This window comes from Rutilus rutilus, assembly GCF_951802725.1.
Source record: "Rutilus rutilus genome assembly, chromosome: 15".
NCBI lineage: Eukaryota > Metazoa > Chordata > Actinopteri > Cypriniformes > Leuciscidae > Rutilus > Rutilus rutilus.
In genome coordinates this window covers 25,542,149-25,567,500 of record NC_140220.1, presented here as the reverse complement: position 1 = coordinate 25,567,500, position 25,352 = coordinate 25,542,149, and the positions used below count along the sequence as shown (strand labels likewise).

The following is a 25,352-nucleotide window of genomic DNA, read 5'->3' as shown; positions in this document are numbered from 1 at the left end:
TAGGAGAAAACTCAGAGCTGTTATCTTGGAAAAAGGAGATTGCAAAAAGTATTTAATAAAGGGCGCCAAAAATTGTGGCAAACGTGTTTCGGAGAAAAACATTCATTTATTTCATAATGTGAGATATATATATTTTATTTATTTATTTATTTATTTATTTATTAAGAAATTAATACTTTTATTAAAACAAGGATAATTACAAGGATGCATTAAATGGACATTTATAAAATTACAAAAGATTTCACCATATTTTCAATGTTTCCAATTTTTCAGATACAAATTATATTCTGTATAATTGTAAAAATAACCAATTATCAAACCCCAAACTATCATTGATGATAAGAATTTAATCTGTACGAATGTAATCATTTTTGATAATGAAAGCTTTACATGTTTAAAGACACTACAAGTTTCCTGTGAGGTCATAATGTGGGCTCATAAAATACCATGCTGACAAATGGTTGAAGTAATTATTATCTGTAGTTCACTGGAAATTGTTACACACCTCTAGACATTAATGTTTTTGAGACCCATATGCCAATGCAATACTTTGGTTTTGATATCACTCTATAGACCACATAAAAGTTTCATAGAAGAACTTTCTTCCATATTTCCATTTTAGGACATTAGATAACATTAGTTGTTTTGTCTTTGCCAATGAGTAATATCACACTGTGCATTGTTACAGTATATATAAAATATTTGCTGTTACTTCGCTTTTTCTTTCAGTCTTTGTCAGTTGATTCGTCAGACTGGTATTGGGAATTCCCGTTACCTTTCGAGCAATGTAGGTTAATATATATATATAAAAAAAAAAGAAGGGTTTAGTTTCAGAAATATGCTGTTGTCAAGCTCTGGAACTTAGACTTAATTAAAAACAATAAGATCAAGTTTATGTCGATTTTTTTAACCATCTTGAGATTAATTTTATTTCCGACGACACTGTTTTTTGTAGGCCTGTTTAAAATAATAGTGTAGGTTCCCTTTATTGTGGTAATGTGATAAAAGAAAATCCCCGGCGACATCAAAACCTGGGCTGTTTCAAAACCTGTAGGCTAGTAATGAGCTACTCTGATCTAGCATCACTTTAGAGCATCATGCGCTACGACTGAGTCCCCTCCATTTGCTCAAGTTCACAAACACAAAACGCGCCACTGATGCTAAAAAATTGTTCTAGAAATGCAGTTCTCGCCGTGTTTAGAGGCATAGTTTTTTTGTATATTCTCTGATACATTCTAAGTGTCTTATTTGAGCCCGCTGTCGAAGAAAGCAGAAGTGCGACGATCACGTGGTCGTAGTAGGTTGTGGTGTAGAGATGTGCTCGTGCCTCATGCCTCACCATTACACGCGCTGCTCTGAGGGTCCTGTCAAGAGCTCTGCTGCGCTGGTCCTTCTTATAGATGCTTATAGATGAAGAGAGGACACATTCTTAACTGCATTTGGAGGTAAGAGCCACGGAATTTTATACGTTACATTTATAGAAAATGTCATATTTGCTTTTACATATATAGGCTATTGAGAAGTAAAGATTTTTTTGTGCGGCACGCCACAATCTGAAAACAGGATGTGTGCAGTGTTTTCACGTGTAATTTGCGACCTGGTTGGTTTTTATAACCTTTTCAATTCAGACTTTCAGTCAACCCAGGGACCCTCTGTATAAAAAAGCTAGGTTTTCCCTGAAACACTTTTATTATCTTTCATTAATAACTTTATTAATGTACATACCTACACTGGGGAAATAGTTACTTATAGGAACAATTTTCACTGAGAAATTACTTGTAAATTTACTACATAAATTATAATTACAAAGAAACAGAATATAACATTGAATTAAATTACTGAAATAGAATTTTCTTATAAAACTATACTCCATTAGGCTACTCTTTGTTTTATTTACAACAGCATTACTACAGTAGAGAATCCTTAGCAGATCATTAGTTATAAAGTTATATAATAGTGGAAATGACATGACATTTTCAGTTGGTTTATTCTATGTTAATAGAACAGAGAATAACACACACACACACACACCCCCCCCCCCCCCCCTCTTTTTAAAAAAAGATCTAAAGTGTTAAATGTCATAATTTCAAAATCGACCCATATCTCCCGTAATTAAAAAAACAAACATTTTCACACACACACACAAACAAAAAAATCATCAAATTAACTTATGGGAGATATGGGTCGATTTTGTTGTCAGCAGTAAACAAAGGAATCATGAATATTTAATGAAGATGCCAGCTTAATTTAGACTTGCATTAATGATACATAAAATACATTTCAGATAATACATATTGCCTTGTATCATCATATTGTAGTAGAGAGCATCTTTTCTAATAAGGTTGAGCTCGTTTCCAAGAATCTGCCTGCAGCGTCTAAAAATGGTCACATACACTAGACTGAGCATCGCCAGTGTTTTGACATAATGATATGAGACAAGGGAATAAAAGGTTTCATCTGATCCAAAAGTCACAGTGTCTGTCTTAACACCCGTACAGTGATTTAATGACTATAAGTAGGTCACAGACCACAGTGAAGACTAATGCAGAACTTAATGCGTTCTTCTCTCTCCACTGACTTTGTATCTGTGTTTTTCTTGACACTGACTGACCATCAATGGCATTATTGCCAATCCAACTGTCCCGATTAGTTTCAATAGGCCAAGTGAAACACTTGCTCTGTTTACTTTCCCAATCCTCAGTAGAGTTCTTGTGCAAGGTCATGGTTTTTTCCCAAAGTGAAAAGCGAGAAATGAGTACAAAGAAAAGGAGGGACTCTTAGTCAGCGTGTAATTCGCATGAACCTATACGTGGGTGGTTTAACTGCAGTCATTTCTTTCTGAACTTTAAACACGTCTCGCTCAATAACTTCCTATTGCTTTTTGGTCTCATTTACCATTCATTATAACAACCTCAAATGTCTAAGGCAAGAACGATACATGATGATTCACATACCATTCATATTCACGTACCACAATTCATGTACCAACACACGTGGTTCCTACTAGTGTGTTTCCGTTCTGATGCACTTCTACTCCTCGTGGATGATGGGGTCGTGATTAATATTTCAGTGACTGTCTTGTCTAGCTGGGGCAAAACTAGGGAGTGGTGCATTGTGCTTTGCTGGAGATGAAGGGGAAAGGGGGTGTTTTACTCTGGATGAGACATGGCAGAAACACTGAAACACTGGAATGGTCAATGGTCACGTCGAAGCAAAACCGATTTGATATGTGCCAAAGTGCCACCTTAGTTGTGCAATTCAATGTATGTTGTGTGCCTCAAAATGTACTTAAGAGAGAAATATTGATTGTAGTTTCAAAACTCAATTATTGCACCATTATTGCTTCACTAATGTAAAAACAAGTCTAAAAAAGATTTGTGTCAACACATTATTTTTTTATTCGATTTTTTCATGTTCACCACAATGGAAGCCATGACTGAAACATAAAAAATCCTCATATTTTAACTACGCTTATGAACTAGAGTTTAAACATACAGGATGTGATCTAGCGGTGAAGATTTTTGAAAAGAACACACACTGTACTGTAACAATGAACAATGATACAAGAATGTAGAAAAAAAGGTAAGATGATAAGATGAAGTCCCATCAAGGAACAAAAAACCCTTGAAATGGGTAAATCTGAATCAAGCTTTGAAAGGTACCACATTTTTGGCAAATACCATATGTGAAATACTATTTTATTAGGTTCAATGTAGTATACATCTGTTCTGTTTAACATATTTAGTTAAGACAGACATTTACCTTTGTGTCCCTGTTGTTATTTTTTCAACTTCTTTGCCATTTTAATTTTGTAAAACTTTTCATTATTTATTTTATTTTAAAATTAGTTAAATATATATATATAAAAAATTATTTTACAGTTTTTAATTTTAATTTGTTAATAATAATTGTTATTTTAGTTTTTTTCAATTCTGCGGAAAATTAAAAAAATATTGTGTACACATATTAAGAACTGGTTCCCATGACTTAACAATTGAACTTAATTCCAATCATTAATTACTGCAATGTGGCAACAATTAAAATAAACAACAAGGGAATGAATTAGTACAACAAAGTAGTACAATGATTTAATAAAACGTGGCCATCAATTAATAAATTGTGTGATTGGATTCTTTACCCTTACAAAAAAGAAGTAACTTCAAGTTCATTTTAAGTATACATAAGTAAAGTTCAAGTATAATTTTGAGGATACTTTATGTAGTAAGTAATATCAATGTACTAGTAGTATACTTATAAGTGCAATATTTCACTACTACTTGGGACTTTAAGTGTACTTCAAGTGTAACAGTAGTACATTTTGAGTACACAACTAGTTTGCAACTACATTTTTCGTTTGTACTGCAACTATACTACAAGTGAACTTATAGGTACTGATAGTTCCCTTTCAAGAGGTCTCTCGTATTGCGTAAGGCTAGCTTACGCTATGGGAAAACTCCTTGGCTTCCATATTATTATTTTTTCTACAATGGAAGTCAATGGCTACCGTCAACTGTCTGGTTACCAAAATTCTTCAAAATATCTTCTTTTGTGTTCAACATAAGAAACTCAAACAATTTTCATTTTTGGGTGATCTATCCCTTTAAATACCTGTAGTTTTATACAGTATAAATACAGTGAATTTTTTTAGTACTCCTACAGCTCTGTTTAACCGCTTATTCTCATTTCTCTCTTTTTTTTCCCCCTCAGATATGATGCATGAATCCACTGTGGCACAGAGCATCATGACGACCATGAACCAAAGTGAGAAGGGGTCCTGTCAGATATCATATGAGCAGGACCGTATTCCTCTGATGGTGTTCTACATTGTGGTTTTTATCATCGGCCTGCCGGCCAACTTGGTCACGGTCTACCTCACCTTCCACCAGGTGTGTCATAAGAATGTCCTCGGCATCTACCTGCTCAGCCTGTCCTTGTGCGATCTCACTTACCTCTTCACGCTGCCTTTGTGGACAGTGTACGTCAGTAGAAACCACGAGTGGCCCTGGAGCTCGATGGCCTGCAAAGTGACTGGCTTTGTGTTCTTCAACAACATGTACATCAGCATCTTCCTGCTCTGCTGCGTGTCCATCGACCGCTACGTGGCGGTGGTCTATGCAATTGAATCTCGCGGCCTTCGCCAGAAACGGATCGCAGCTCTCATAGCGTTTTCGATCTTCATGGTAGTGGGCTTGGTTCACGCGCCCGTCTTCATCATGCGCGAAGGGGATGCCGCCCAAGGGAGTCACCGCTGTTTCGAGCCAGGCCAGAGCTCAAAGATGGTTACGGCATTCAACTACGCTCGGTTTTGCGTAGGCTTTTGTATCCCCCTGGCCATCCTGATCTTCACCAACAGGGCCATTCTTGCAAACGTGCAGGCCAGCACGGGCCTCCAGCCCCATCAGAAAGAAAAGGTGCGCTACCTGGCTGTGGCGGTGGTGGCGTTGTTTTTGATCTGTTTCGCTCCGTACCACATTATTTTACTCATGCGCGCCGTCACCTTCCACTTCCCCGGGCTGCAGGAGTGTCACTTTGAAAATCACATCTACACGCCCTACAAAATCTCTTTGGGACTGTCGACTTTCAACAGCGCCATCAACCCCATTCTTTACGTGCTCTCCAGCAACAATATCCGTCAGGAGATCAGAAGAGGCATGGCGTCGCTGTGTAGCAAAGTCATCTGGAGTCAGCGCTCGACACACAGTAGCCAGCACAACATGCACAGCACCAAAAGCAATTCAGACCCCGTCTCAGAAAAGGGCAATGAAACGAGAACGACCTGTCCCACACCATGCTGAAATTGCAGAAGCATTGGACATACGTATTTTTTTGCTCGACGTGCCATAACTTGAACCTGAAAGGGACGGAAATATCAAGGACACCTGAAGGTGTGTTATAGATCTTGCAAAAAATCAAAAGTGAATTTCCTGTTGTTTTGTTGGGCTATAGACTGAAAGGATCTCAAGATAAGATCATCTCTGTGTTTCACACCTTCTAATCTGCTTCCTTCTCATAGTGTTTGAAGCTTCTGAATAGCTTGCATTGGACTCATCTTAAGCATATTCTACAGATTGTTGAGAAGTTCAAAATAGTTTTGCAGATAGACAGGAAAGGGCCTATCTCACATTTAAAGTGACTCACTTTACTTGATATGGAATCAGTAATACTACAATAATAACTGTTACTGTACATAAACCAGTGTTCACAAAACAAAATTGCAGGAAATGTATATAAATTTTGGAAGAATTTATGCACATCCAAAAGGTATAAATACCAATGAATTTACAGACATAATCTGGGATATATATTTAATTTACTTGCAACAAAGTGCCTCACATCTCTGAATATCTTTCAAAGATTTGATGGCACAAACTGAGCAAACGGGCAAATCCAGTTCAATGCGGCAGCTCAGTACCTTGACTAAACATGACTTCTGATTCAAGTGGGTTGTATCAAGAAGTCCAGAAGTTGTATCAAGCCAGCCAATCAGATTATTGTTTTTACTTTTTTGTGTGCAATAAAGCATCAAATGGTCGGTGGATGGTCTATAGGCTAATGTCCGAGACAGACTGTTTCAAACAACATACAGTATCAGTGTTTTCATTCTGAAATAATTTACTGTAACACTGTAAATGTTAATGTGTCAACGTTAAAGTGCATGCCTTTTAGTGATAACTGTTGTTTGTCGAGTTTAACTTTAACATGTATATTTCTTAAATTATTGGGGTTTTTTTTTATACAAGATTTTATAATAGATGTGGTTTGCGTTATGATGAATTTTGTCATTTTGGTTTCATTTTATTTTAATGAATATCAATTTCAGGACTCTGTGTACAATCTATTGTATCGTTTTTCAAGCTTTGTTAGGTGTAGCACTTATTTTGCTTGATTTTCTCACTTGTCATATTTCCCCAAGTCTTGTTTATAATTTAGATTTTAACAATTTGCAGTCAAGCTTTTCTCAAACAGTCACCAGTAAATTATGATGGACAATTTGCACGTAATGCAAACTTTTAAGAAACTGTAAATAAACTAAAGATTACAAGAGAGTAACATAATTCCTCATATATCAACTCGGCATAAACTAGTAGCTATACTGAAAAGGCTGTTATTAAAACATATGTTGAATATGTGTTTCGCAAGCACATAAGATTCTCAGGACTCAATGAAAAGTAATTTAAATGAGTTAACATGATGTGTTGAGCTATTTGTGTGCTTACTGATTTTTTAAAAAATGTGACAGGTGTGCATACATCAGCAAACAAGAAAAAATGCTGACCACACTGTAAATCCGCCGATTAAATGTTGAGCAAGTGCAGTCGTGCTGCATTCCTTCCTCTGTCACACTTTTGAGTGTTAAAAAAGCATGTGATATTCTTGGTGTCTTTTTTTATGCAAAAGATAGAAGCAAACCACACAAACATCATCTGGAATGTCTGCCCTCTCCTTCCTCCTAAACTTCTTGAATAATTAATTATCTCCGTGACCAAGATAAGTTCCTAATTGGACCTTCCCTCAATGAATAATTAAGTAGCCAGCAGCTGTCCTCAGCCAATAGCAAACAATAAGGCCAGTGGTACCCACCCCTGTTGTGAAGCCATGGGCTTCTGGCAGAGACAGACTGACTGACTGACTGACTGTATTGGTAAATAGCTATAGGCTGGCTGTCCTGCCTCAGTCTGCAGTCATGTGTTCATAGATTCCACTTAACTCATTACTCATACTTTACAAGACTTTTCACGTCAAATGTGTGAAACAAAAGTCATTTACATAGCCTATGTGAAATGTGGCTGACAACGAAAATTCAGAAAATAACGTTGAGCGTTTCTTAGACTGTAGACTATGTAAAGTAACTTAAATATAGCAGTGTATTATTTGCAACACCAGTGTTTGGCCTGAGTACTGGCCAAGAACAGAGGCGTTACATTGATTTAGGCCTTCTGTACACTCTAAAAAGTTTAACTATGATTGACTCAATTTTTTTGGTTTAACATTTTTACACTCTGTGTACACACAAGCTGTGAAATCAATGAAATATACTGCATGAATTGAGTAAATGCAAGTAAAAAAATTTTTCGTAAATCTGAGTAACTGCATCTGGTACATTAACAAATAAAACTGAGTAGAAATAATTTTACATTTAAAAAACAATATTTATGAGTAATATTAACTGTTGTTATATATGAGTAATATTAACTTTTTTATTTCCTCTAAACCTGCAATAGTATTCCATACAACCACCAGTATGGATGACATTGGCTTTTATTGTAGATGAGTAACGTTACAGCAATAGGCTACAGCATATTTTACACTGTTTTAACATACAATATTGCCTACATTTAACAAACATTTTATAAGTGAAAATGAAACATTTAAACATTCAGGTAGCCTAATTCAAGTGTAATCAACCAGGCTGTTATCCAATTTTATTGGATGGACTCGCGCTCGGCGGCCGTCCTGCGTTTCACTCATAGCCAAAAGATACTGCGTGCGACTGACTCCATAACCTGCCAATAACCAAACAGTGGACAGTTCTGAGGACATTTTATCATCCAAATTAATTATATCCTCCTGGGACCCAGAAATTTTTTTTTTTTTTTTATTTAGTTTTTTTCCATGTCATCACACTGTTTAGAGCACAATAAACAAATGGTAAAAAAAACATTTTTGAAAAATAATATTTTATTCATACGTTATGCTATGTCCTCTGTAGTGGACACCAGGACTAAGTTGTTTAAAAAATAAAATGACATGAAATTATATGTATAGGCAAAACCAATGGGATTTTTTTTTCAATCACCAATAAATTTGGGGGTTTCAGGATTTTTTCAACCAAAATTTGTATAAAGATTATTCTCAACTATGTTATGAAAGAAATAACGGAATGAATTGATACACCATTTTACTTTATGCAATATGTGGGTAAAATGTCCATAAATTAATATTCCCATTCAATGCAATGTATCTATAAACTGTATCTAATTTGCACCTTAATGTGTTCTTGGAGCAAAATTTTATGAAAAAAGAAGTGTAATTATTGGAGTAATAATTGGCAACATTTTAATAATAATATCTAATATTTCATAGGAATATTGATGTATAATTTATTTCTATATTCACTTCTTGTGTCTCACAAAATGCCTGATAAACATGATTTAAGTCTTGATGTCCTCTATAGTGGACATATATGAAATCAACGCCCTGTTCTGTAACAGAAAATATTTTTTTTATTTGAAACTCCATAACATTTTCCTGAGATGTTGTTTTATGAAATACAATTTGAAAAGTAGTCCAATTTAAATTATAATTAAGTTGGCTTGAGAAAGCCAACTTACTGATATTGTACTTAAACTTATTATTCTTCTGAGACTAAAAATTTCTATATGTAACTCCTCCTAGAGCTTTAACTCTACATACTCCAAACTCGGCTCAGACACTCAAACTTTTCTGACTAAGTGTGCTATCTATTTTCAGACTGATCGGACTTACGGTTTTCCTAAAAATGACGATCAAAACTCGAAAAAACTCATTCAAAAACTCCCATTGACTTACATTGGGGAGTTCTAAAAAATTCAAACCGACAAAAATTTAAATCTAAACACCTTGAAGACTAAACCAAACTGCCGTTCTATATACTATATGAGCCATTGAGACTCATTTAAACAAATAAACTCATCCATCTATCTACTTCAAACTACTTTAAACTTTAAACTATCTATCTATCTCTTTTTAACTAATCCATCTTTCTTTCTAACTTATCCATCTTTCTTTCTAATTAATCTATCTTTCTTTCTAACTAATCCATCTTTCTTTCTTTCTTTCTTTCTTTCTAATCTATCTATCTTTCTTTCTAACTTATTCATCTTTCTTTCTCTCTAATTAATCTATCTTTCTCTCTAACTAATCCATCTTTCTTTCTTTCTTTCTTTCTTTCTTTCTTTCTTTCTTTCTTTCTAACTAACTAATATTTCCTTCATTCTTTCTAACTAATCTATCTTTCTTTCTTTCTTTCTTTCTTTCTTTCTTTCTTTCTTTCTTTCTTTCTTTCTTTCTTTCTTTCTTTCTTTCTAACTACTCTCTTTCTTTCTTTCTTTCTTTCTTTCTAACATCTTTCTTTCTAACCTTTTTATCTTTCTAACCTATCTTTCTTTCTTTCTTTCTAACTAATCTTTCCTTCATTCTTTTCTAACTGATCTTTCTTTCTTTCTTTCTTTCTTACTACTCTTTTTCTTTCTCTTTCTTTCTTTCTTTCTTTCTTTCTTTCTTTCTAACTTATCCATCTTTCTTTCTTTCTAATTAATCTATCTTTCTTTCTAACTAATCCATCTTTCTTTCTTTCTTTCTTTCTTTCTTTCTAACCTTTTTATCTTTCTAACCTATCTTTCTTTCTTTCTTACTAATCTTTCCTTCATTCTTTCTAACTAATCTTTCTCTTCTTTCTTTCTTTTCTTTCTTTCTTTCTTTCTTTCTTTCTTTCTTTCTTTCTTTCTTTCTTTCTTTCTTTCTTTCTTTCTAACTACTCTTTTTCTTTCTTTCTTTCTCTTTCTTTCTTTCTTTCTTTCTTTCTTTCTTTCTTTCTTTCTTTCTTTCTTTCTTTCTAACTTTCTTTCTAACTAACTAATCTTTCCTTCATTCTTTCTAACTAATCTTTCTCTCTTTCTTTCTTTCTAACTACTCTTTTTCTTTCTTTCTTTCTTTCTTTCTTTCTTTCTTTCTTTCTTTCTAACTAATCTTTCTTTCTAACCTTTTTATCTTTCTAACCTATCTTTCTTTCTTTCTAACTAACTAATCTTTCCTTCATTCTTTCTAACTAATCTTTTTCTTTCTTTCTTTCTTTCTTTCTTTCTTTCTTTCTTTCTTTCTTTCTTTCTTTCTAACTACTCTTTTTCTTTCTAACTACTCTTTTTCTTTCTTTCTTTCTTTCTTTCTTTCTTTCTTTCTTTCTTTCTTTCTTTCGAACTAATCTTTCTTTCTAACCTTTTTATCTTTCTAACCTATCTTTCTTTCTTTCTTTGTGTTAAATAATGCCAAGATCATGCTAAGAACTCTATAAAAACTCCATAGTAACCATCTGTGACAACTAACCAACCACTCAAAATACTTTAAACTACTTTTAAATACTTTAAACTTCAAACTACTTTAAACTTCAAACTACTTTAAACTTCAAACTACTTTAAACTTCAAACTACTTCAAACTAATTCAAACTTCAAACTAATTTAAACTTCAAACTTCTTCAAACTTTCTGGTCCGACTTTATCAAGCCAACTTAAAGTTTGTCTCGACGAACTTTCGCATCTAGTTACAATATATTATCATATTTCCATAAGAATGCTACATTTGATCACTAAATTAATGTCAGACATTTTTAAAGACCAAGGAGAAGTTGTTTTCATGGTGAAACCTCCAAACATTTGGTGTCTCTGAAAAGTCCTGAATGTGCTCTTTACAGGACACCCAGGTTGTGTCATGTGACATGTATGATGTCAGAGAAATTCACTAAAATATAATGTCCACTACAGTGGACAAAAGTCTATTCTTGGGTCCCAGGAGGATATTCATTATCATTAGGATAAAGTCGTGTGTTTTATGCAAGGCGTTTCAATCACGCGAAAAGTCAGGCGCGACTCTCCTTTATAGATGTCACATTACTATTGCTTTAAATAAAACGATTTAAAGCACAGTTAATGATTTTATAGATAAAATAAAACATACACAAACCTGAATTCCACAGAGGAAATGCACCAATTCTGCGAAGCTGAGAGAGAACTGCTGGAGACCTTTTACTGTCTATGCTGGAGACTGAAGAGAGAGTTCAAACAGCCCGCGCTCACTCAACCGTTGAGTTGTTGTCGTCACGTCAGAGGTTGAGGGAGGGGTGTGTTAATGAAATATATTAATAATATTGATTTTAATTAATTAATATTTTTGTTTCTTGAAACAGATCAGTTTAATTCTCCATTCTCAAATATTTTGATAGAAATTTCGCACATATATTAAAGGAGAACTCCGGTCAATTTTAACATTGAGCTCATTTTTTTGTACATTTGGAGTGCTGTCAGTACAGAGAACAACGACAAAAATCGGTGTTGCCTACACCGTGTTATCCTCGTTTTAAAATGTGCACCCTGTTGACTTAAATGGGGCAAGTTTTAAACCTGCTTTTAGCCTCTTAGCACACTCTAAAAAGAGATGTGTTAAAAAACAACACACAGGATGTGTTGATGGTATTTTGACACATGTTGTGTGTATTTTTAACACACAATGTGTGTTAAAATGTAACTCTGGATAGAATAGCACTGGGTGGAGGAGAGTTTGTGTTTATGAAAAAAATGATAGGTATATTTTATATGGTATCCCATAAAATGCTTTAAAATATATAAAACAATACATTCAAATAAATAAATTAAATCTTAATTCATGAAAACTTAAAGATTAACGGGTGTTTTTTGGCAGCCAATCACATCATGCCTATTTTTCAATGTCTTTTTCAAATGCTGCTTTCACTTGTTATTAACCCCTTCCTCATCACCCCCACTTTTGGAAAGTGCTGCATACATGACATACCCAAATTAAAAAGGTTGCTGCTCATAAGTCATTCTGAATAGACACATAACAAACATATATTTAGAAAGCCAACCCTTGAGAGTTTATAGTTCAAGACTCAAAATTAACCAGACTGTTATTAATATTGAGATAACCAGTCCAGATTAACTTTATTTCTGTCAGACTCTACATGCATTGCGGCATGAAGCTTTTCGTTTGTCACCATTGTTGAGTTTCATAGGCTGATTCTTGAGGTCTGTATTTGTCTAGTTTCTGCTGCAGATTAATACATTTTATTATGATGGATAGCATGATGTAGTGTCACAAGATTGTTATAACTAATAGCAAATAAATAAATTAAATGCACATCTTTCACATACTCATAAACTTGTACCGACACACCAACTATAGTCACATGTGACACATATCTGACACAAGTTGTGTAACTATAACACATTAGTGTGTAAAAGGTTTCAACGCACTCCCTGTGTTAAGAACAATAACACACACTGGTTGAGTTAAAAGTAACACAAAATGTGTTGTCCTTAACTAGACACACAGGTGTGTTAAGATATAACACAGGTTGTGTTGTTTATAACACATCAGTTTTAAGAGTGTTTTAACTGGTCACAAATAGCACATCTATGACACAAATTGTGTGATTTATGACACATTAGTGTGTTAAATATTTTAACACACTCCCTGTGTTAAAAACAATAACACACTGGTTGAGTTAAAAGTAACACAAAATGTGTTGTCCTTAACTTGACACACAGGTGTGTTAAGATATAACACAGGTTGTGTTGTTTTTAACACATCCTTTTTAAGAGTGCATCCTTGATGTGTCATTACAAGTGCACAGCTAATGTGAGTGATTCCTTCAGAGTGAACGCGGGTGAATCTGACTGCAGTAGATGTGAAAGAAATATATAAAAAATGATGTTTATTCAGCCAGCGCACATACCTGTATTTACATCCTGTTTTCGGTCGAAGTCCACAGTAGTCGATTGTCGAGTTCACGCGCGTGATCATAGGTACTAAACTTATGCGCATGAACTCGACAATCGATTACTGTGGACTTCGACCGAAAACAGGATGTAAATACAGGTATGTGCGCTGGCTGAATAAACATCATTTTTTATATATTTCTTTCACATCTACTGCAGTCAGATTCACCCGCGTTCACTCTGAAGGAATCACTCACATGACCTGTGCACTTGTAATGACACATCAAGGATGTTAAGATGCTAAAAGCAGGTTTAAAACTTGCCCCATTTAAGTCAACAGGGTGCAAATTTTAAAACGAGGATAACACGGTGTAGGCAACACCGATTTTTGTCCTTGTTCTCTGTACTGACAGCACTCCAAATGTACAAAAAAATGAGCTCAATGTTAAAATTGACCGGAGTTCTCCTTTAAGTGTAGGCCTATTATAAATAAATAATTGGTTAGTCAAATACTAAATTATTTTAGTGGAAAAAAAAACTTAAATATAACTGTAAATTTTAGATAAAATTAACTTTTAGTCAATTATTTTTGTATGTTTAACTCAAACAATCAAGTAAAAGATATTCAGAGATTTTATTAAGTTAATAAAGTTAAATATTACTGTAATATTTACTAAGCCACAGAATTATTTTTTAGATGTAGTTTTTCAAATCTATGACAGATCCCCAGAGCTTGAGTGTTTTTCTTTAAAGGGATACTCCACTTTTTTGGAAATAGGCTCATTTTACAACTCTCCCAGAGTTAAACAGTTGAGTTTTACCGTTTTCTAATCCATTCAGCGTAATAATCAAGAAACTTTGCTGCCGTACCATGAGTCCAGCAGGCGTAATGATATGACGCAGCGCCTGAAAATAGTCCCCAGCTCAGTAACTTCCAACGTGACCGGGACTAAGTTTGTCTAACCTATTAGACCTATTATCAGGCGCTGCGTCATATCATTACGCCTGCTGCACTCATGGTACGGCAGCAAAGTTTCTTGAGTATTACGCAGGAATGAGAATATAGTTCCTAGCCATATCAGCCTAGAAAATCGCAACTTTACATTTTCCGTCGGTCTTAGTACACTATGTAACTACAGAAGAGTCAAGTTTTAAATAGGAAAAATATCGAAACTCTTTGGTCATTTTTTTTGAGCGAGATGCTAATGGTCTTGTCCGATTCAATGATCTATGCTAAGCTATGCTAAAAGTGGTACCGCCAGACCCGGAGATCGGCTGAATGGATTCGAAAACGGTTAAACTCAACTGTTTAACTCTGGGGGAGTTGTAAAATGAGCCTATTTCCAAAAAAAGTGGAGTATCCCTTTAAAGCCATTTCCTTTTGTTCTGTTGGCTCTAATTCTCTGTCTCTTTCTTTGAGTATCCCTCTTGACATGTTTCATGAAATGTGTGAATTATTAATGCATTAACAAAGGAGGGCTCAAAAGAAAACATCCTGTATTCAGGCACTCAAGCCTTAGACCTACCTTTCTGTGGGAATTCATCACTCTCATCCATGGGATCACCTTTCAAATCCATATAATTTTAGTGTTGTGAACTTTTCATTTAAATTAAATAAAATATGTCACATATAAGCCTTCATGCCCTCCAAAACCGTCATTATGTAATATCTATATATGCGTGCAATTAATGTCTTATTATATTTTATTACTTTAGAATACAGGGTTTAACTTTTGAATGCAGTCAATTGCTATTTTACTGAACAGTTATTGTAAATACTTTTACTATTTACTACAACTTTTACTATTCAAAATTACTGTCAGCGACGGCGTAATCGTCTGCTATTCCTTTAAGTGTATTTTGGCACGAACATCCTGAAACAATTAAGTCTATGTTATGGGAGTAATGGGACATAACGGGAAACAGCTGACTGCAGGGACCTCTTAAAGCAACACTATGTAAAATGTTTTACCTTAAAATAATGTTTCCAAAATAGTTTCAGTGGTTCATCAAGTCGTAACAGGGTGAAAGGCACATCTGCCTCCGCTTTGCGGTCCTTCACCTGCTATAACCGCAGATTAAGTAAGTAACCACAGTAAGATTGCCAGATCAGGTCGCGTTTCTAGTTCTAATGAGACATAAGAAAACTACAAATTTGACTTGCTTTACGTCAGGCATTACAATAGTCATTATTTAGTTTTTCTTCGTTTCTGATGTCGCAATACATCATAGGCTACTTTCATGAAATCATGCAACATACTCTACCTTGTCTGTGGACATCGTTCATTCCAAAGCCAGTGCTGCTGGATAAACAGTGCGTGCGACAGTATAGGCTGCGGGAGGCGAAATTAATTACGACGGCGGTGATGGACAATTCCGCTTCCAACCTGTATGGCTACCGCAGAGGAAAAGTTCCATAGTGTTGCTTTAAATTTCAATCTCAGGTGCTAACAACAACAAGACCACAGGAGGCTCATGGGAGGATGGATGGATGGATGGATGGATGGATGGATGGATGGATGGAGGAAAACTGTTGAACTGCTATAACTTCACCACTGACGTATTTAACCAAAGAGCTTCACAACGTTGAGATGTAGTATGTAAAATAATATGTATAGTAAAAGACACACATTCGGTATTTACACACAATCTCGCACCTCCACCTGCTGGTCATGATGTGAACATGCAAACCTATAGCCTTGTTTTTTCATTTGATTTGAATGTGTTCCTTCTCTTTCCACTAAACATGTAGATGTTCTTTGATAATGCTGCAACATTTCATATGACCTAATTGCAAATCAAATGAAAATATATTATAATGTATTGTGACATCATAGTGTAGGCAACATTACACCATATAATCAAAATTAGGCTGTACAACAGTGCCAATAGCATACAGTTTGTGCATTAATATTCTATTTATAACGAATGGCCATCACTACTGTTACAGTATTTGACTAAACAGTTTAAGATCTTAATAGTTTAAGAGGAAAAAATGAAACTCCAATAAAAACAAGCTATTTGTGAGACGGGTGCTGTACTGTCACATATTCAGCCATTAGGGGGGAGTGCTGTCCTACATTCACCTTGCAGTCATGCATTTAAATATGGAAGCATTTTCTGCCAATTTTAAATAAATCAATTAAATGCTAAAAATGAAAACTAAAACCATATTAACCATTCCATTATAGAAAACTCTACGCAAAATATGTGATTTTTGAAGAATGTTGGTAACCAGACAGTTGACGGCAGCATTGACTTCCATAGTAGTAGTCAATGGGTTCCGTCAACTGTTTGGTGATGGACATTCTTCAAAATATCTTCTTTTGTGTTCAGTAAACTCACACAGGTTTGGAACAATTTGAGGGTAAGTAATAACAAAATTTTCATTTTGGTGTCTGTGAACTATCCCTTAAATGTCTTTTGAAAAACAGAATTTAGCCTGACAAGTAGAATTCCATTTACCAACAGAAAATGGTGTCGCTTACAGAAGAACACTCAGATGAGGCGGGATATGGGATTGTTGGATATGTGAGACGTGAAGAGAAGGGAGAGCACAGAGGAATGATTGGTGACGCGATGTGAAAAAAATGTGATGATGTTGGACATCGGTAGGAAGAGGAACCTTTCACCCCAGTTTCCATCCCCGGGAGGATGTTGACATGACACAGACCTAACATTTCTTGGGAGTGCACCTGGACGGCAAGGCCTGACTGAGCATAAAGGATCTTAGTCAGCTCTTTATTTTTTAAGATGGCAGTTCAGTTCTAGATTTACCATGCCTCGATTTAGGCCTATATGTTCACTCTTATCCCTGTGAGAAAAAGACTACTGTGTAGGCTATTTGCACTGCTGTAACTTCACTGTGTCACTGTGTTGTACTTAATACACCTTTAAACTGAGAATCGTTTTATAAATTTTTTTTCCAATTCTGTTTTATAGAATTAAAAATGTTAAATACAATCAAACTCAGCATTTGCCGTCTCTGTGCCAGTAACACTCCATAACCCTACAACCTTAAAAACTCTTTACAGCACTGTCTTTTTTGTCATTTCTCCTCTCACTCAACCCACTCGAGAGACGCTTATTGACAGATGGTCCGGGCATTACCCGGCATCATGTTTTCACAGCCGACTTTATCTTGGCCTAAAGCCTGGACACACAAAAGGAAAACCAAGTTCATCATGTTTTAATTCCAACTCGTATTTATTTTCTGGTATGATCATCTGTCTCTATAGCATGAAAACAAATAATATATAATATAAAATAATAACGTAACAGCATTTGTATTATGATTATAAAAAATCTGACTGGAGAAGACAGTTCATTAACCCTGTCAAGTTTCTAAAACAGACTTTTTATAGTATTGTTTTTTTTAACACCCTGCACTAAATTAAAATTTATGACTGGGTGTAATTATAATATTGTAATATTTATGACAAATGCATTTTTACAGCACAGCCGTGCCCAAAATTTTGTCGCTTTTCCTTCCCGTGTCTATGGTCAAAGCCCAGCTGCTGTCATGGTGATTGAGGGGTATTTCCAAATGAGGTAGCAGTTTGTCCTGGTGGCTTCCAGCTTCAGGGCACTAATACGCAATTTCCATTCTCAAAAACATGCACAAACATAACTCTGCGCTGCACTGCACTGCACATATTTAGTTGAATTTTTAAAGATAAAATCATTTGTTAATTAAATAGAAAATTGTACTGCTTATAAATAGATACGTACATGCACAAACACTGTAGTATGAATGAAGTAAAATCCTGACATTCAGTTTCACCCCCAGTAAAGCCCAGAAGTAAGTTATTATTCTCTACCCAGATGTATTATTGTCAAAGTATGATATCAAGGTTCAGAATCAAGTGAAACATTGCCAACCTTTCAAAAAAAAAAAAAAAAAAAAAAAAATATATATATATATATATATATATATAATTTCTTTTTTTTTAAGGAGCTAAAGGTTTTTTAGCTCCATTGGGTCACCTGATGGAGTTTTAGGACACCATTAGGTCACTTGATGGAGTTTTTCGGTTCCTTGCCACTGTTGCCTTTGGCTTGCTCAGTTGGGGATATTTTGGGGATATTTATTTTGATTTTATCAATCAATAAATTCCACTAGAAACAAACCTTGTTGTATTATTTTAATTTAATACTGTGAAGCTGCTTTGATACAATCTGTATTGTGAAAAGCGCTATACAAATATACTTGACTTGACTTGACTAAAACATGTTAAAACATGTTTTTTTTTCTTATTTCTAATTTATGATTTTTTAGATGTTCTACCGAAGACTAAGAAAATACACAATCTTAAACTGCATTGGTCCAGAAAGATAAGAGTTTTTTGTTGCTGTTGTTGTTTTTAACTTTATCAACAATGGAGAACTGAAAATGTAAACACACCACTTACACACATACACATTTACCCATAAACACAATTTACTTCTTTTTTTTTTTTTTCAATAGAACATCATGTACAGATATACAACTAACAAGACACATAATTGAAATTGTGAGTCAAAATTATAAAAAAGGTAGAGATTAAGGTATTTTACTAAAAAGACATAATAAAAAATACATAACATTATAGTTTTGTGATTATCAGATGTCACAGTCCAAAAGCCCTACATCTAATCCATAAAGTTTACCAAGAGGCCAGCTCAGATTTTAATTAGATTAAACACTGCTAATGACTCTCTCCCTCAGAACATCAAGTCCCACTGCCCACATCTCATCCTCTTTTGTGCCCCTCTGCGCATCTGCAGTTTCAGTCATCAGCAACTCATTACTGTCTAGATCCACAAAGATCCAGTCCCATTTCTTAACACAAGGATTTATCTTAAAATGCAACAAAGAGAGAGGAAATGCTCCAAATATAGCAGTAAATCTGAGTTCAGAGCCTCAGAAGTGTCCAATGCAGATAAGCCTTGCACTTGGGAGAATTAGTCATTTGCTAAGCATCTCAAACAAGGAAACTGCTTTTAAGGGAGAAAACAGCCTCTCCAAAACATGTCTTCACACATTTAGGGCCTAAATACATAATACAATGTACAAGTGAAAACATACTCCAGTACACAAGCAATCAGAAGAGTACATATAATGTCAGAGCCGGCGCCAGGGCACTAAAAACGTTGCGTTTGAAGAGGAAAGCAACCAACCCGGGTGCATTTGTAATCGCTTTCGAATGTGTGCTCGCTCTGCACTTTCGCTCGCATTCAGCGGGAAGGGAAGGGAAGGGGAGGGAGGGGGGGCACAGTAACTCGTAACCCCCACCCTGGGCGCCGGCCCTGTATATTGTCCTTTACAAATGATGTCCTTTATTTAGGGTTAACTCAAACTGTTGTGGTCTGTGTGAGAGTGTTCTTATTGCTTCTCTCCTCTGGTATGAGTGCCGTAGCCGAACAACAATTGACTACGGAAATGCTAGTCTTATTGTCTCTGAGTCTATGCTCAAATGTACTGACATTCATAGTGACCGTTTCCTGCTGAGCAACACTTGAGGAGATTTTAAGGTCAGGATTAAGGATGGAGGGATCCACGCAGCTGTTGATCAGATCATCACCCTGGACCTTCTGCATGTGGAAAGTTCCATGAATTTTCAGCTCAAGAGTGGAGGTGACAGTCTGCATGCACACAACACAGCGGAAGCCTGTCAGTGAGTTGTGCAGGTCGGGGTGCCTCTGACAGTGTTCCAGGAAGTCCTCCTCACTGTGAAGAGGAAGCTTGCAGATGCGGCAGTTGCCTGTGTCCAAGCTCCTGCTGTGGGTGACCTTGTGTTCAGTCAGAGTTAGCAGTGAAGGGAAGCGCTCTCCACAGATGGGGCATTGGCAGTGCTTGGTGGGGCCTAGATGAGTCTGGACGTGCTCCCACAGTGCCATCTCAGTGAAGAAGGTCTTGGAACAGTCTTTGCATTTGTGGCTCCCTTGGATTGCCTCCACTTTGCGCTTGAGAGTGCCACTCTCCCCGGGCTGGATGTGGTGATCTCGCAGCTGGTGGTTGGCGAGCAAAGACTGCATGGTGTAAGAAGCACCACAGATTTCACAGGAAAACATAGAATCGTTCAGATTTGCCTTCCCTTTACTTTCAGTGGGAGGGCTAAACAGCGATTCCACCTTACCGACTCTTATTTCACTATTCACTGGCAGCATTCCAGTGCTGTCTTTGGCAACTGGTTCGGAGACAGGTGGAGGGGTCACGTTGTTACCTTCAGCACTCTTGGCACAGAGTTTCTCGTGTAAGGGCACCTCGAGGGGAGATCTGGTATTGGTACAGACGCAGGGACTGCATTTGTCGCTATGTGTTGTGATATGACACTGCAACTCAATGTCTGTGGTAAAGGACTCTGCACAGAAAATGCAACAGTACATCTTGCATTGTTTGTCAAGATGTTTCTGTTTGACATGTAGGTGCAAATCATGCTCTTGCTTGAAGTCCCATTCGCACGACGTACAGTGGAATGTGGTTTTCTTGTTACTGTGCTCAGAGGCCAGGTGAACCTGAATAGACACCTTGGAGTCGAACACTTGCTGGCAGAGGGAACATCGGTAAAACACAACGGTGTGCATCTCAAGTAGGTGCCCATGTAAGTCTTTGACACTGGTAAAGGACTTACTGCAGCTCTCACAGATGTAGAGCGTAGATGAATTGCTAAAATGAGACACTGTGTGTTCCTTAAAAGATTCCTGGTTTGGGAAATCCATGAAACACTCTGGACACGTAAGTTTTGGAAGCATACTCTTCAGGTGGGAACTCAAGTGAGTTTGAAACAGATCCAGATTGGTGTATTTAGCCCCACAGTGGTCACAGATGAAGTCGGTTGAAGGTAATGCACCATAGCTAGTTTTTTTGGCCACACTCTTGATTGATTGGGGTGATGCTGAACCCATTGTCCTCCTTCCCTCTTTAAGGTTCATCAAATTAATGTTCTTGTGTGTCTTTTTGATATGCTGCATCAGTTTTATCTTACTACTAAATGTAGGCAAATGGGTGCAGTATGGACAGAATTGCAAAGACTTTCTTTCTGCAGTTTCTTCTGCATCTGGATCAAGTTTCAGACTCTGGTTTTTACAGTGTGTCTGCCGCACGTGATTATCTAGCGTGTCCTTTGTCAGGAATCCTCGGAAGCACTGTGAGCAGAAAAAGACGTTGCTCTCGATTAAAGCTGAGTTGTGTGATTGGCGAACATGCTCTTGAAGGGCTTTCAGGTCTTTTAATGATGTGGGACAGAAGCTACACTGAAGAACTGTCTGAACGGCCGCTGTAATTGCAGCTTCAAGCAACACGGAGTGGTCGGGCATCACATTAGCCTCTTTCTGGTGCTCCTTTAGTTCAGATGGAAAAGTCAGGATCTCAGAACTTGAGTGGATTTCATTGTCCTTGAGTTGGGTCTGTGGACAAGCTCTCTGGTCCATGTAGTTGTGACAATGAACAAAATCATTTAAAACCTTGAGCTTTTTGGAGATTCCTAAACAATTTTTGGAGACAAACAGAGACTTTCTCTTTTCTGCACAAGGAGACACTCCTGCAGCATTTGGAGTTGCTGGACTGGAGATGTGTGAGGTGGCACAAGTGCATTCTGCCATTGAGAAACACGACTGATCTTGTGCAGCAAAATCTGGAGGTTGTCTTTTCTCAGATTCCCCCATGTTATTCTGTGGATTATTTACAAGAGAGAGATGTCGGGAGGTCATAGCACTGCCCTGTTCATATTGATTACTCAAGCCCTGTTTGCTTCTTGTGGGGCTCTCACTGCTGATATCCGTTTGAAATAATTCGAGAGGTACTGAACTGTTGCCAGGCAAAGGGCTGTTTTCCCTCCTGCACTGATTAAGTCTCTGATGATCTCTATATGTGTCTCTGTTGAATCCAAGGTCGCATCCATCTTCATGGTCAGTGGAGGAGTGAGCAGAGGAAAGAGAAGCTAAACAACATATTTCATCTTCCTCAACATTATGATTTGCTATGGACAGAGAAGAGAGGAAAATGTATTTACAACTTTCATAAAAAAGTTTTTGCCAAAAACACACCACTAAATACACCATTAGTGTTGGGGAGTAACTAACTGAAAGTAATAAAGCAATGTTACTAAATTAAGTACATTGTCAGTAATGTGACAGTAACTCAAAATTTTGTCAAAGTAGCGTAGCTTTTACAGTAACAAGATACTACCTCCAACAAGGAAAACGGAAACGTGACACTGCTGTTTTTTTGCTGTCACCCTAATTCATACTCTAACTGTTTTTGTGCAAGACAAATACTGTTTTTAGGGGAATTATATTGCTACGTTTTGTTAAATTGTGGTGTAGCTAACTACTTTTTTTTAAACAATAGCTGCAGTTGAACTACTTTAAATTATATGGGACTTGGATCTTCCTCAACACTACTCTCTTTGACCACAACTATAAGAATTCGAGGTCTGAGGTCTGTCCTGCTGAAGTCTGGCAGGTTAAAATAGAACTCAGGCTCATAACAGCAGACTAAACACCAAAAATATGAATTGGATGCTCTTTTTCACACTTTTTTAGATGTAATTAGCTCGGTATGTGGCCACATAATGAGCAGTCCCACTGTGACTAAAATTGCTGTCAGTGTGAGAGGACCAGATTCACAGTTTGAGCAAATGGAGTGCTGCTACTTTAAAGTACTAAACATGTACAAGAGAAAAAACAACCCAAATCATGGTACCAAATTGTACACTAAATCAAAGGATTAGTGTATCTGCTTAAAATGATAAAACATATTAAAAACGTAAAAACGTGTCTTCACATGATTAGCAGTTCCAATATCATAAATCCAAAATCATTTGTGAAGGCATGGTTCATTCTGTTATTGTGCAAATAGGGAATTGCAAATATACCTAATTCAAAGGTCACACAAACATGCAGAAACACTAAACCCTGAATATAAAACCCCAGAGGTCTCTCTTCTTTTTAATCTGCCTGTGTAAGGGATACAGAAAGAGATGGATAAAATATTCACCGTAAACGATACTAAGGATAGTGCAGGAATGTATTTGCGTGTACCTGAACCATGGCAGTACATCTGTTGGGTGAATGATTCTGATTCCTTTAGGCTTGCACTCCTGTGTTCTTTAGCAACTTCATCCTTCTCTTCCCCACATTGTTCCCTCTCCTCATCCCTCTCTTTTCTTCTTTCCCAGGAGCAACGTTTCTTCCCCACAACCGCACCATCTTCCTTTGTATTTAACCTGTCAGCTTGACCTGTTGAGAAAAGATTGATAGCAAGAAAAGGTCATGGCCATAGCAGCCAAATATAATATCACAATTCAAAGAAATCAAGCACTTTTTCCCATCTCTGGTGGACCATTGTGTACACCCTGCGTCATGAAAAAAAGCAAAGAGTAAACAAATATCAACTTTTTTTAAGTCTATTTTTCATCCAGCAGGGGAGTACCATTGTGTGCATGTTTGCTCTTTAAACAGTCCATATAACATTTGTATTCTGTGATTTCAAGGTGACATAACAGAGCCACACGGCATTATGACAAGACATATAGAAAACAAATAGATTTCATTTGCAAACATAGAAACCTCAGGGAACTTTCAAACACTCATACTGTACACACACATTTGTTTTCTGTCATTTTTGGGACTCTATTGTTTTTATACTGAGCTATTATGTTCCCTACTAAATCTAATCTTTAGGCTATATGAACATTTATGGATCCTTACAGTTTATTGCTGTTTTCATGTTTTATTGGGACTTTCCATAGACATAATGATTTTTATACTGTACAAACTGTATATTCTATCCCTTACACTAACCCTACCCATCACAGAAAACGTTCTGCATTTTTACAATAAAAAAAAAAAACATCACTTAGTATGATTTAAAAGCTGTTTTCCTCATGGAGACAATAAATGTCCCCACAAGGACAAAGATTTCAAATATTTTGTCCCCATAATGTAGGGTTTACCAGGACACACACACACTCACACACACATTCAGTTTTGAGTACAGCTGAGCTTAGATAACTTTGTTGTCCAAGAAAGCCAATAAAACTATAATATTACATTGATTATCATAATACATCTTTATTTATCTGAATATTGTGCATCACGTCCAAGAGTGATGACAAACCCCTCTCGATGAAATTAGATTACTCGAAAATGCAATGAAAGTTAAATGAAAGTTCTGGTCCAAAACAATTCCAGTTTTCTGTTTTGATCTTTGCGCAACATTAATCTGAAGCCCAATGATCTGCAACTAATTTGGGTTATTCATTCGATTTGTCCCGCGGTCGTGTTTCACTCAAGACAAGAAGGAAGCAAGTGATTAAATAAAAAACCTTTCGTACCTTTCAAAGATCTGGGCTTCGACTGTTTTCGACGAGTCATTGTAAAGCAGCTGTCAACACAAACGGGTTAAGTTCCTGTCCACTGCTTGCAAACGAAGGACAACACAAGGGGCAAGCAATAGCCAATACTTGCGTGCTGTTTCATAGACTGGAATAGCGGGAAAGCACATTAATATCACGGGCAAAGGGGCTCGCCCCCGCCTACAGCAGCGGGATGACTCCATACACGCTCTGCGCCACCGGGGACGCGCGCGCGCGAGAGAGATGCGTAATCACTCAACACACGGACACACACACCGGCACTCCAAAAGACAGTTTTACTGCTCAGAGATTGCTAGTTTATAGCTCAAGAGTTCTCAGTTATGTTTCGCACGTCAATATTAACTTTGTCTTTTTTTTTTGTTTCCACTAGAATTCCGTAAAAGGATTGCAAGTAAACACTGAGAACATTGTTTACACACAGCCTAGACTAAGTGTATTTTTTTTGCTGTAGCCTATATGTGGTTTAGAATAGCTCTAGAATAATTAGATTTAGGAATAATTTGA

The 25,352-nt window shown here is 36.5% G+C and overlaps 2 protein-coding genes across 2 annotated transcripts; one reads left to right on the top strand and one right to left on the bottom strand.

Moving 5' to 3' along the window:
- The first annotated feature begins 1,339 nt into the window (after positions 1 to 1,339).
- gpr132b (G protein-coupled receptor 132b) lies at positions 1,340 to 7,055 on the top strand. The gene is made up of 2 exons (XM_084432257.1): positions 1,340 to 1,445; positions 4,708 to 7,055. The coding sequence occupies exon 2, from the start codon at positions 4,710 to 4,712 to the stop codon at positions 5,793 to 5,795; it is 1,086 nt and encodes a 361-aa protein (XP_084288383.1). The 5' UTR covers positions 1,340 to 1,445; positions 4,708 to 4,709; the 3' UTR covers positions 5,796 to 7,055.
- Positions 7,056 to 18,919: 11,864 nt separating this feature from the next.
- Positions 18,920 to 24,968, bottom strand: LOC311304397 (zinc finger protein 521). The gene is made up of 3 exons (XM_084431370.1): positions 24,807 to 24,968; positions 23,512 to 23,709; positions 18,920 to 22,448 (listed from the first exon to the last, which is right to left on the bottom strand). The coding sequence occupies exons 1-3, from the start codon at positions 24,844 to 24,846 to the stop codon at positions 19,822 to 19,824; spliced, it is 2,865 nt and encodes a 954-aa protein (XP_084287496.1). The 5' UTR covers positions 24,847 to 24,968; the 3' UTR covers positions 18,920 to 19,821.
- Between the last annotated feature and the right edge of the window lie 384 nt (positions 24,969 to 25,352).